Genomic DNA, 13,945 nt, shown 5'->3' with positions numbered 1-13,945 from the left:
AATTAACGCAAAACGGTAAAACTAGTGCGAGAAATACCGCATGCGAAAATGGCGGTTTTTCGCACGCGATAATACTATGGTGAATCGCGCGCAAATTATTTTGCGTTTTTTAACGCGAAAAAGCGTGGGATAATTTTTATCGCCCTTTAGTGAATCAGGCCCTTTATGTTAACATCCATCCATGATAAGATTCACTCTATGGTTACATATGAGATAAGGTTGACAAATGATATCTATCTATCAAATTTAATTGTAAAGAGAAACTATTTATATAAATCTCTTTGGCTACCTGCTTGGCTGTAGTTGCCCAACTGCCGACTGCTGTGTCTCTTTCATGGGATAGGTAGGGGCATAAAAACAGAGACAGCAGATTCAGCAGCTTTTGGGATTGTATGTGTATGTTATTTATTTTGTCCCCTGCATTCTGCAAGTTTGTCCCCTGCAAGTTTTTTTTATCTATAATATGTTTTTTTCCTCAGCCCTTCTCCAACTTCCCTATCATATGACAGAACAAAGAAACACATTTGTGGAAATAGTCACAAGATTTTAACAAGAATCATGAGAACATTAGTTTGGGATCTACAGCAAGTGGAAGTAGTATGATGTTTGCAGTCACACTAATTATTGAGTTTTACTGTAGAAGAACTAGGAACTAGACTGTAATTCCTATTTAAAAATATGTATTATTTTTGTGGAGCAACAGGTTTTAATAACATTTCCTGTTTTACAGGATCAACGACTCACTAAGCCAACAGGATAGACTGCAGGTCATAGCGGTAAGTATGTATAATTCTACTTACAGAACTAAAGGGTTATGTAGGAATTGTCCTGTTTGTATGAGAAAGAAATTTCTGTTCGCAGATCCCTAGGATTAGAACCCAGACAGGCCCGGACCGGCAATCTGCAGATTCTGGCAAATGCCAGAGGGGCTGCTGTAAGGTTTCATAGACAGTCACAATTAGGCTTGTGGGTGCATTTTGGGCCCCTGTGTACTGGAAATGACATGGTCTGTTTTAAATCTCAGTCCGGAGCTGCACACAGGTGGCTTATCTACGTTCACTCTGCTTTTTACATTCTTAGATAACGGGCCAAAAGTATGTAATAAATTTATCTACAAATGTCAGTGTCTGCAATACATTTTTCAATCACGCAACCCAAGAACAATTTTCTGTGTCCCCTACCAGTAATCAGTTGCTGAAGCTTCTAAGGTGGTGCAGGTTCTTACTGAAATGCCATTAATTCTGCTGTTTATTAAAGGAGAAGGAAAGATACAATATAGCCAAATATTATAATCACTTACCTGATACCCCGTGTAGCTGCCCTTGTTAGCAAAAAACTGAACTGGCCTGTGCTAACTGAGAGCGAGAGATCCTATTCCATCTCTCTTCTTTCTTTGCAATCCCAGGGCCGACACATGCGCGGTTGAGTGTAAATGCTGGCTTTTCGCTCTACTAAGCATGTGCACCAATCATTTGCAGGTACCCCAGGCTGGTGCAGTTTTTTGCTAACAGGAGCACTGGTCTGGGGTATTAGGCAAGTGATTACAAGCACTGGATGGTGGCTAAAATTTTGGTTGATTACATAAAGGTATGAATGCTCCAGGAATGATAAAACAATAATAAAGACTTGTCAGAGTAGACGCATATACAGGTGGCCATACACGGGCAGCTACCGATTCATGTCCTTCAGACAGATTCAGCAGCTTATCTGCCCGTGAACGGGCCTACCCACCTGACATTTGGCCTAAAATTGGGCAGATGTCAAATGGGCAGGTTTGATTTTCCATTGGATCAAGGAGCTGATGAAATCTTCAATCTGATGGTGCCTATGTTCCCTAGGCCCAAATGATGGAATAAGCCCGATATTGCCCACCTCAGGTGAGCATATCAGGAAAAGATTCTCTCCTTTGGCAACCTCGCCAAATGAGCAGATCACAACGTATATGGCCACCTTTAGAGCCAAGGAAGGTTTGGCAGTAGACCAGTAGTCTTGAGTGAAGCAGACAAGGGCACAGTCAAACACAGACTAACAGATAACAGCAAACAATACTACGATTAATTGCCTTAAATGTGTTGTGGAAATTGGGAAAGAGGGCGAATAGGCAGGTAAAAGAAAGGAAAAAGGGGTTGCTGGCCATATTGCTTTGTTTTTAGATGCATTGCAGCTCAGTACAATTTGCACTCAATCACATTCATTTAGGTGGTCACAAACCTTATATCCTCCCATTGATTTTCTTGTTAGGAGAAACGCAGGCGACAAGTGGAGATTGAGAACAAGAGACGTCAACTGGAAGATGACAGAAGACACCTGCAACACCTTAAGGTATATCATAAATATTTTTTATACCCGTTTACTGCAGATTCCATGTTAGGTAAAATATTTCTAGATCAGTAAAAGTATCTACTTTATGTATGACTCTGGACTATTAACATGAAGTACAAATAAATATTATTCTGTTAACACTTCTTAAAGGGGTTGCTCATCTTTAAATGAACTTTTAGTATGACATAGACATTGCTGTTCTGAGAACATTTGCAGCTGGTTTTTTTTGTTTGTACTTTTGAAGTTATTTACGTTTTTGTTCAGAAACTCTCCAGTTTGGAAATTTAGCAGCTATATGGTTGCTAGGGTCTGAAACAAGGCAGTGGGCTGAAGGAGAGCCTGGAATATGAATTAGGAGAGGGACTGAATAGAATAAGTAATAAAAATTATCAATAACAATAAAAATGAAAGGTCCCAGAGCAATAGTTTTTTGGCTGCTAGTAATTTGAAAGATGGTAAGATGTAAAAGAAAAAGGCAAATAATTAAAAATTATAAAAATAAACTCTGTAGACCAATTGCAGAGTTGTTAAGGCCATTCTATAACATGCTAATAGTTAATTTAAAGGTGGCCAATCCCTTTAAATTATTTGAAATCTGCAGCTGCAACTATCTGTAGACTTCCATAGCCTGAATTTTGTACACTTTGGGCCCGATTCACTAAAGTCCGAAATGAGGAGTGCTATTTATAGCATGCGTTAAAAATCTTATCACTTCTTATTTTTCGCTCGATTCACTAAAAGGACATTTGTCATAATTAAGAAGCGATGTTCTTGGCGTTATTTATCTTGTGACGACATATTTTCAAGCAATATATTACGCAGCGCACAACATATTACGCAGCACGTTGCTTGAAAATCTGTCATCGCCAGATAAATAACGCCAAGAACATCGCTTCTTAATTATGACAAGTGTCCTTTTAGTGAATCGAGCGAAAAATAAGAAGTGATAAGATTTTTAACACATGCTATAAATAGCACTCCTTATTTCGGACTTTAGTGTATCGGGACCTTTGTCTTTTATGTCTCATTAAGCCACAGCTTAATGAGTTCTTGAACAAGCATAGTATCCAAGGCTATTGTGATACTAATATCTACAGTTAGTATTAGTGGTTGTATATATAGTTTATGTATGTGAGTGTATAGATTGGTAAGTATAGGTTGTGTGTGCTGGGTTTTCTTGGAAGGGTTGAACTTGATGGACTCTGGTCTTTTTTCAACCCTATGTAACTATGTAAGCTTTACAACAATGGCAAGTTAAAGGCTACCAGTACTGTACATTCCACATTTCTGGATTCTTCTTAATCAGTGCTACACTGTAATTCTGCTTGGTGGAAATCGTCTGGCACTCAAAGGGTTATACGTACACATCTTCCAATGAAAAATCTAAGTATTCACTGTCTATCCCACATTGCTGTGCTGGGCACTAAAACCCCCATATATTTAATTTTTTATGTACACAAAAACACTGACCACTTGTATTTTTTGTTTTATAGTCCAAAGCTCTGCGAGAAAGATGGCTCCTGGAGGGTGCTCCAGCGTCCACCCCTGAGGAGGATGAGGCAACAAAAAGGCAAATGCAGGAAGATGAGCTGAGGACCCGGGAACTAGAAGAGACCATTCAAAGGTACACTGTGTTAAATGGAGATGGAAAATAATTTCGGTTACAATATGAAAATGACTAGGATCATAAACTGAATGAGTTTTGGAGAACATATTCAAAACCTTTAGGTTTTTTAAAATGTGCCAATTTATCAGCATTGGCAAAAAAATCCAGTAGCACACTGTTGCAAGCCGTATAAAAAAGTTTTTATTTGCCCAAGTACATACAAAAAACAAGAGCTTGAGAAAGGGTCTGGAGGGGCCCGACATGTTGCTCTTGTACTTGTGCAAATAAAAACTTTTTGTGTGCTATTGGATTTTTTTGCTGTTGGATATTGACCCCTATGCAAGGTGAGGTTCTTCCAGTATTTGCACCTGATACCCGTTTGGGTAAGTTAACAGAGAGTTGAGCTCCCCAATACTGCTATTGCTAATTTATCAGCTTTGAGCATTTGAATTAAATTAATTTTACTGGCTGTTAGTTTTCAGCAAGAGCCCTGAACTCTATCTAACACCTTACTGATGTAGAAAATCCTTGAAATTTTTTAACATGATATTCTTCTGTGGGGGAAATACACAACTGAACTGGTAATTAGTAATCATTTTCTGCATTACTACATGGATACATAGACAGGCCCCAAATAACAAGGTTTCATTGTACTGGCACATTTCTCTTTAATGTCAACTTTTTTGATTTCTAAACAATCCATCCTGCTGCCACAATTCCTTCCCTGGATTTAAACTGATTATTCCTTCTTTCACATTTATCTCCACTGCTTGTTTGCTATGATTCCCTCTCTGCTCTCTCACACTGCAACTCTTCCTACAGACTGGAGACAGAGTTAGAGTTACTCGAGAGTGGCTTATCAAGCACATCCACCAAAGAGAGCCTGGCAGAGGATTCAGTACCTGCAGGTCAGGAGATTGCAAAGACCCACAAGGTCAGTATTCACCTACAATGCCATTACCACAAAAAATGCAGAAATACTATTTTTTTATTTTTGCTCATCAACATTCAAGTTTTTAGTGCTAAAACTCACACAGTTTGAGTTCTGGTCCAAAATCATGAATTTCTGGTATTTATTGAGTGCTAAAAAACAGAAACCTTAAATGTAAAACTTTGCCATCTAAAGGTTTGCAAGTTTTTATAGAAGTCAATAGGAGTTGTCCTAGCCAAAGTTACACTCAAGCGTTCAATATAAATTTGGGGTTTTTAATTGAATTATTAACAGTTCTCAATATATTTTTAACATCAGGATTTTACTAAACTTGGGATAATAAATGGGGTAAGCTCCCCTACTTTACTGTAAGTGCGGCCTCTTTCTCTGCAGTTTAGCTGGTGATAGAACAATGCCATATGGCCAGAGACCCAGCACGTTTACTTTGCAACTGTGAACCTTTTAGGGCTGTGGCACACAGGAAGATTAGTCACCCGCAACAAATCTCCCTTGTCGCAGCGATTAATCTTCCTGAAATGCCATCCCACTGGCGAAAATGTAAACCGCTGGTGGGATGGCATATGCTGCGCCGCGATTTCGGGAAGTTTTCCTCTCAAGTTTCCTCTCTAGACTTCATGACAAGGCTGATATTCCTCTGATAGACCCAAGCATATTTTTGTATGAATCGCACATCTGACCTTAGTTGTTCAATCTGCTTGTTTGACTTCTGTTCTATAAAACAATCTGCTCTTATACCCAGTTATGGAAATTGGTTGGGTACCTCTGTAACTCACAGAAATGGGCACTGCATGTGCATTAGATCCCCTATGCCCATTACAGTGCATGCACACTTTCCCAAATAGTGAGTCTCAGCAATAGCCAGCCTGTTATTATGGTACTGCACCATGCTATGGGGTATTTTTTAACTGAAAAGGAGAGTAGGCTTCCACTAGGGGTGACATGGGAATACCTTACAAAATATACAGAGGTCTATCAAGCAGGGCCAGAACTAGGGGTAGGCAGAGTAGGCACCTGCCTAGGGCGCAGTCACTGGGGGGCGCACATTAAAGGGGAAATAATTTTTTTTATGTAGTATTTTATTAGTTTACTTTGGCTTTAATAGAACTGCCACCCCAACCCCCCTCTGACCCAGGAGCGCACCTCCCCACCCTTCTCTTTACCGGCCCTTACCTCCGTACACCTTGCGCATGAGTATTGGGCAGTGGCGCGTGTAATTCGAACTACGGCAGCCAGAGGGACAGAAGGCCCTGGGGTGCGGCGGTGTGTGTAAGCTGTGTGGCGTGGGGAAAACCGGCGAGGCCTGAGTGAGCAGGACTGCTGGCTGGGAGTTCGCTGACATTTAAACAATTCTTAGCAACAATTCTTGATAGCTGCTGCTGGCACAGGTACATATGATTGGGGTCAAATTGGGCGCAATTTGGATTCTGCCTGCTTGCATATACAGATTGGGGCAAAGTGGGCAATATGAGGGATTGGCTGCTGCTGGCACAGGTACAGATGGGGGTAATATGTTGGGTGCTGCTGTTACAGGTACAGACGGGGGACATGTTAGGTGCTGGCACAAGCACAGATGGGGGCAATATGTTGGGTGCTGCTGGTACAGGTACAGACGGGGGCAAAGTTTTCTTTATTAAAAAAATGAAACCATTCATTTTATTGCTACCAATTGTATTATCTAAAATGTAAAGTGGCGCGGCAGGGGGGGGGGGCGCTGATTGAAGCCCTTGCCTAGGGTGCCAAGGTACCTTGGCCCGGCCCTGCTATCAAGGCTTTCTTTTTACTTTTAATGACATACATAGTTGATTTCTGACTTAGTATAAGTTCCAGGCTTTTGGGACAAGAGGCTCCTGCAAAAAAAGGGACAGTTAAAATACTTTAAAAAAATATACTTGCATACTTGTAGTAATCACTTATGAATGTATTCTGATAAATGAATTCTCGGTTAAGCATGTGTGCATTTATATTATGCTTCTTAATTACATATTGGTGCTCCCATGACACCTAGAGGTATTCATACTTGCACTAAGTTAGTGATAGAAATTTCCCTTTAGCAGAATCGGCTGAATACTGTATATCTTGAGTGCTATTAGTGATCCCCTTGTCTGTCTCTCATGCAATCTTGCTAGCACTAAAAGTGCCCATACACACCAAACAACCACATTGGGCAGAGAGACTTTCATTTTGGCCCATGCATCAGCTAATTAGCCAGGAGTAGCCAAGTCAGGAAGTCAAATCAGCCAGTGTATGGCCCCCTTTACAATGTTCTTGGTTTGTTCTGCAGAGGCAAGTTGCAACGAGTCTGACAGTGCTGTGAATCCCTGAGAACACCCGTGAGAGTGTAGCTTTATTAAAATTATATTTAATTAGATAAAATCAATCATGTGGTGTAAAATATTATTTAAATGTAATCAGTGCATTATAGATTGAATATTTTACCTGTCATCATCACATTGCTTTAGGCTAGTGCCACATGGGGCAGATTCTGCCCTGTACCGGGGTGAGACAATGCTTCTTCGTTCTGTATGATAGTATTGGTGTGTGTATGACCACCTTTCTGGTTACATTTATGTACTATTGCCAGAGTGCTATATCTCCATGCCCAAACATAACATCAGTTTTACTTTTCTTTGCATTTAAACACAGCAAAGATGCACCTTATTGCAATCTTTAACAGTGTTGTGTCCCCAAAAACCTCATTCATACTGATTCTGCACCTTTAATAGCATCTTGACCGTTTGCCACTTGTCATGATCTCAGACAAGACCCACAGAGATGTGACCTGCTAAAGGGCATATATTTTCCGTTCATGGGTCCTCACAGAATGCATTCACAGATAAACGTAGATATTATGCTACATAGCAAACATAAGAAATAACAAACATAACAAATAGCTGCAGCAAATACTAACCTAATATTTTCCTTATGTGTGGGAACACCCAATGCCCTTTAGTATTTTTAAGAAACCTTCTCTGTCAGCAGAAAGAACACAAAACTGGGTACCAGCACCAGTGGAGTTAACCATTATCATGTTCTGTAGTTGTTAGCATCTTTGTGCATACTAGGGGCCATTATTTTTATTATAACATATTTATAAAGTGCCAACATTTTTTACAGCCCTGTACAAGAAGTAGGTGTATACACTAAACATACAGATTTACATACAAAGCAACCAATATTTGAAATAAATAAAGAGGGCTTGCCCAAAAAAGCTTACAAGGCCAAAGATTTATCAGCCATACACTTTATGACTCCTTGTTCCTCACTCCATTTGCCATGTCATCTGTGGCATTAGCAGTTTCTTTGCCTGTAGATGTCTGTGTTTGGAAGCAGTTGTGCATGCATTCATATAAAGATGTGTGGGATACACGCCCATATGTCAAACAAAATGTGTGAAGCTTGTGCTTAGGAGCAGCATCACTACCCCACCTTGTGGTTGTGAGAAGTAATGCACTCAATTTTAACTCTGGGATAACAATAATCTTGTTTTTTCTTTCTAGACTTCTCTGAACACAACCAAGGGTAAGTTCACATCTGTTCAACTATGCCATTCTGTTTACTATGAAAAGTTGCTCTTTGTGCTTATGGTATGCCCAGGCCCAGACTGGAAAACTGTAGATTCTGGCAAAGACCAGAAGTGACATAGACAGTCACTATTTATTGGGCCTGTGGGGGGCTGTTTGGGCCTCTGTGTGCTTGAAATAGCAGGGCCTATTTTGAATCACAGTCTGGACCTTAGTATTGCTTATGGTACTTATGGAAATTTACTCTTATCTCCCAAGGTCAAGATGCTTCAGTAACCCCAGGTCACAAGACAGAAAGCCCAGACATGATGAGAGCAGGTAAGATGGCAAGTTAAATGCAGCTTGCTCACTGCTATGCGTGGGGATCCGATCCTACCTCACCCTGCACTGGGCATCGCTTGGCTTCTAAAGCCAATCAAGAAAACGGGCATGGCTGTTCTGTCCCTGCTTATTAAATGACAGTGCCACTCAGCAGTAATACACTGAGCTAGATTTACAAATACTGTATAATTATCATTTGTATAATATTCCTCTGTTTTTGGTGACTCACATTTAAAAATACAGTAATTTGTATTTACAGTGTTATTACCTTGCCAAAAGCCACTGTTTTGTACCGTGAACTTTATGCGTGTACCCTTGTATATTTTTACGTGTGAATCTCCTTTAAAAAAAATCTGTTAACATGCAAAATATTTTGCAGTGTTTAGTAAATCTAGACCTATGCTTAAAATACGTCCTGTACCAGTAACATTTGCGCATGTAGGCAAGGCTATGGTCAGTGATGTGCAGAGCTGTGGAGTATTTGCATAAATATTATTCCCAATACCTCAAGAACACAGCAGTGGTTTTACTTGGCACTGTTAAGGCACAACAATCACACATGGATAAAATATCTCCAATGATGCAGCCCAGTTCTGCTGATTACCATCTGCCTCTTTATTCCCGTAATTCTCACAGCATGAACAGTATTCAATCTCTACAACTGACAAGACTGAGGATATTAGCTGCCCGCTCCCTGCTGAATCCCTTTGCCTTGCTTCTCTCCCTTTCACACCTGCCTGCACATGCTTGCTGCCGCTCTTTTGGGGCGGTGGGAGGGATTGAGCACCATGAGGTTTAATGTCACTGTCATGTTTGTGTCCCAGCCATGTATTCTGTGGAGATTACAGTAGAGAAGGACAGAATCACAGGGGAGACTAAAATCCTCTCCAGCAACACTGTGCTCCCCAAAGCGTGCCCCCCGCAGGGGGTCAAGGTTTATGAAGATGAACAGAAAGGTAGGGTCAGCTGGGAGGTCAGGATTATCTGCAGACAACTAACAACATGCGTAGCTATGGGTATTTTCACAAATCTGCACTGACCACACAGTTGCTTTGATTTTAAAACTACACTCGTCTGCTAACATGAATGATTGTTCTCTTCATTCAGTGAGGAAAATAAGTCCAGTCTGCTGACTGATTGATTTTTCTCTCACGTTACAAAATCTTCATTCAGACACACTGGTCTGTTCTGGCGGGATTCAGGAGTCACCCTTAGGGTGCTGCAAGGGATTTACAGCAATGTGTGTAGTTTTTTCATAGTCTTTATTATATCAATCCTAAGTTTCACATTATGCACTTACTTGTCTCTATACACTCCCTTTTCATGTTTTTCTGTTGTTTTGTCTCATATTTTTTAAATGTATTCTGCTTTCTCGGTATACCAATTTACTCACGTATCACTACTTTATTTTATTGTACTTGCCAATACTACTTGTGTTAACTGTTTCTTATTTTGTCTTGCTTGCCACATTCTCATTTTGTCTCTCTTCTCCCTGCAGTAGTGCATGCGGTGAGGTCAGAGGCTGATGCACCAAATGATGCCGTACATGCACTAAGCTCAGTGGAAGTGGATGATCTGATCCATAAAGCAGAGGAGGCCACTCTCAGTGAGATTTCACTGATATCTGATGACAAGCCTACGATCCAGCGTGCTTCTCCTCGGAAGGAGATTCCTGGAGTGCAGGCACGGCCTCCACAGACTCCTCCAGAGCCAGAGGCTCCAGTCACTATGATCTTCATGGGCTATCAGAATGTGGAGGATGAAAATGAGACTAAAAAGGTCTTGGGCATGGAGGAAGCCATCACAGCCGAACTGGTAGTCATTAGTGATGGGGACCCCCAAACTGCAACTGAAGATGCAGACCCGCCTGAAAAAATCCAGCATCCTCCCAATGGAGCCCCATCTGAAACCCCCACAAAGGTGGAAAAGCCAGAGATCAATGACACAGCAGCTCCCAAAAGTGGGGAACAAGATCTGACCATGAAGAAACAGAGGTGCAAATGCTGTAGTGTGATGTAAAGAAAGAAGTGGAGGAGAAGGTTGATATTTCTGCACCCACTCAAGTATGAAGCCCGAAAGAAGGCTTTTCCTTTCACCAGAAACCTCACAGGAAGGGTTGCTCTTTCCTCAGCCTTTAACAAATTGACAGAGGACAGTTCTCTCACCATTACATCATTGCTGGAGTTCGATAATCCATAAAAAGAAGGTGAACTTTTATATTGCTCTTTTTTTATGGAGGTTCCTTTGTCAGTCGCCCATGTGTCTCTCATAGCCAACAATCAATTTTTCTTCCTTCACACTGCAAAGATTGCATCCATACTCCAAAATAAGATTGGTCAGCTTCTCAACCTACACCTTAATGGTAAATTAAGTGAAGGCTCCTTTTCTCTCTAGTTTCCTTCCTGTGATATTATTCAGTGTATTACTGTGTTTCTTCCTACCATGATACATATGCAGCTGTTTCAATATATACCAAGAAAATGACTGCCATTCAAGAAAGTATTGGACTGGGCCAAAAGATAAAATTCCCTGCTCCTTCCCCTCCTGTGCTCAAATAAGCTTCCTTTAACCAAAGCGGTTGCCTCAAGTTTAAAACTTTAACTCAGAATGTCAGAATTATGGGCCATAGAAGTGAGTATCTTCAACAAAAATCTGTTCATAGAATGTTGTGCATTTCAGCATTTGGATTGCCAACAGCTTTTGCTCTGACACCCGAGATCTGGAAAAGAGTTCAGTTATGGAATGGGAAATGCTTATCTGATTCAAAATTTTGGTGAACTTTACAAGTGAAAGAGGAACAATTTGCTGAATTCTATAACAGATGCAATCCAGAAAGTATCCTTAAAAACTGTGATATTGGAAAGGACATAAGACTAAGATACATGCTCTTTCATTGATAAAGCTGAATCAGTAAAGATCGATTGGAATATACTGGTATTACTCAATACTGAAGCATATATGCAGCAAATACTATTGCATCCCTTGGTGTGTTATTCAAACTGTGCAGCCTGTGTTAGAGTGAATCTGTCACTGTGGGCACCTTCAGATAATGTGGGGTCCATTGCCAATATCTGATATGTGAGTTAAATAGAGGGCCACATATGCTGTTGCTGAATATCCTGCAATATGGTGGCACAATACATGTTTTTAAAATTTCACATAATTTGCACTGCAGTCAATTCTTTCTATGTGTCATGTGTACAAGAAAGTAACTGGTAAGTGTAAGGTCAATGACACAGGGAGCTACTTGTTGCGGCCACAAAATAGACTGATAACTGTCTTTACATGTATTTTAGCAGAGACAATTCTAAGTATTGTCTATGGCAGGGTATTTTCTGGCATTTTGTAGCTGCGACAAGTAGCGGGCTACAAGTAGCTCTGTGTGTCATAGCCCTAAAAAGTTGCTAGATATTAATTCACCAACTAATAAAAGGTGCTTTTTTTTTATTTTTTTTTTATGGCTCTCTATTAATCATGGGTGACAGATTCACTTTAGCAATGCTCTAGGCCTCCATAGTAATTATTTTGCATTCTGTAATACCCCAGTGTTATGTTTTGCATATTAACTAACGTGGTATATTGTCTTTGGAGTGATATCAGTTACCTAAGTAAAGCTGGCGACTGCTAGGCAGAAGAAACTTAACCTATATATTAGACTTATGGTGTGCAATTCAAATAGATACACAAACTAGGTAGCACTATGCATCATGGGCTTTAAAGAGGTCACCCAGCATGTACCCTGAAGAACAAAACACGCTGCAGTAGAAGGCAAAACTTACATGCAACAGGGCACGTGACTTAATATGACATGAATTAGCAAGTACGCCATCTAGTACTTAATTGTGTAATGAGTTCTTTTCTTGTGTTCAGGCCATATGCTAGTTATTGGACCAGCATAATGTAAAAAAGATCAATTTCTCTGCCTACTAGTCGCTGGGAGTATTTGGGTGATGAGTTTACATTAACAACATTATTGCAGCAAGTAAGTTGTGAGAGTGCCTTGTGGGTGTCTTGTGTTTTGAAATTCTTGGCTACTGGACGTGAATGCAGCATGCTGCAGAGCTTTGTTAAAATATGCGTGGAGGGGGGTCTTTTTGGAGTTCTGTTGACCCCCATATGCTGATGGCCCTCGTGTGATGACTTTAAGCTGACCCAGGCTGACTTACATGTCACCAAGAGTGAATATAATGCTGGGAGCTGTGAGGCCCAGGCTGGACATTCATATCTGTGCCTCTGGATTTCCCTGCCTGTTACTAACCTTCATTTGCTCCTATTTCCAAGATTCAGACCAATTCATTGTAAAAAAAAATATCTCAGTAAGTAAATAAACTGTGTCATTTAGTCCCATGACTGCAGCGTGCTCTATCTGCTGACCAAGACACATTGACTGAAAACAGACTGACACAAAAGGAGACTGATTGTGAATGCCTGGAGGCTCCTAGCCCCAAATAAGCTAAAGGTCTTTGCCTGATATTATTAAAGCCCTTGCTCAGAATTTCATTGCTTTTTATATTTTATTGATATTCACAAAGGCAAATTAGATTAGATATGCAGTGGTTAACCAAAATGATACTTTTATGAAACTGTCCTTTTTATATATGCGCATGCAAACATAATGATAGATATCTATACATGGGTAAAACTAGACTCCAATTCTCCAAGGCAGTTATACTGCAGCATGTCAGCTATTTAATAATGTTTCCTCATCGTTGTGTACTATATTTCTGTAGCCATGCTATGTTTTAAGCCAACTTTAAAGGAGGACTAAAGCATAGAGAAATAGGGTAGAAATGCTGCCGACTATGTTTTGGCGTTCTGTACCAGCTCAGGACAGCCAATGCCCTTTTAGCCCATAGCTCCCCATCTTTTTTTCTGCTGATTCACTGCACATTTTCCGTGTTGCTGTCAGGTACCTGAGCTTTGGGACCTAATCAAAATATACTGTATATATAGAATATAAATGTCACAATACAAGGTAATTAATTCCAAATCTCATTACATGGCAGCCCTAAACCATTGTATTTTGCATCAGAATTTATTAAGCAGCCCTATAGCATAGCTTCATCTTGACAGGTGAAATTATTTTCTGCTTGATGATCTGCAGTGACCTCTAAGCTTAGTCCTGGGCCATGCTCCATGTCCACCCAAGGCAAAGCACCTGCGATGCTCCTGACAAAAACACACACACCTCTGCTTTCCCATGAAAAATGCTGGCATTTACTG

The 13,945-nt window shown here is 40.4% G+C and overlaps 1 protein-coding gene across 2 annotated transcripts in view; it reads left to right on the top strand.

The window, feature by feature from the left end:
• Positions 1-13,072, top strand: part of palm (paralemmin) — a 47,671-nt gene extending 34,599 nt beyond the window's left edge. Inside the window, exons 2-9 of one of the 2 annotated variants that reach the window (XM_018096898.2) lie at positions 731-776; positions 2,242-2,322; positions 3,816-3,946; positions 4,751-4,862; positions 8,378-8,399; positions 8,660-8,719; positions 9,547-9,678; positions 10,221-13,072. In XM_018096898.2, coding sequence (XP_017952387.2) covers positions 731-776; positions 2,242-2,322; positions 3,816-3,946; positions 4,751-4,862; positions 8,378-8,399; positions 8,660-8,719; positions 9,547-9,678; positions 10,221-10,741 — 1,105 coding nt within the window. In that variant the 3' untranslated portion in view covers positions 10,742-13,072. The remainder of the gene's footprint in view (positions 1-730; positions 777-2,241; positions 2,323-3,815; positions 3,947-4,750; positions 4,863-8,377; positions 8,400-8,659; positions 8,720-9,546; positions 9,679-10,220) is intronic. The other variant, XM_002937379.5, reaches the window with a different exon arrangement.
• Positions 13,073-13,945: the final 873 nt, after the last annotated feature.

Source organism: Xenopus tropicalis, chromosome 1 (genome assembly GCF_000004195.4).
Source record: "Xenopus tropicalis strain Nigerian chromosome 1, UCB_Xtro_10.0, whole genome shotgun sequence".
NCBI lineage: Eukaryota > Metazoa > Chordata > Amphibia > Anura > Pipidae > Xenopus > Xenopus tropicalis.
The sequence above is the reverse complement of the archived record's forward strand: the minus strand, read 5'-3'. Positions and strand labels throughout refer to the sequence as shown.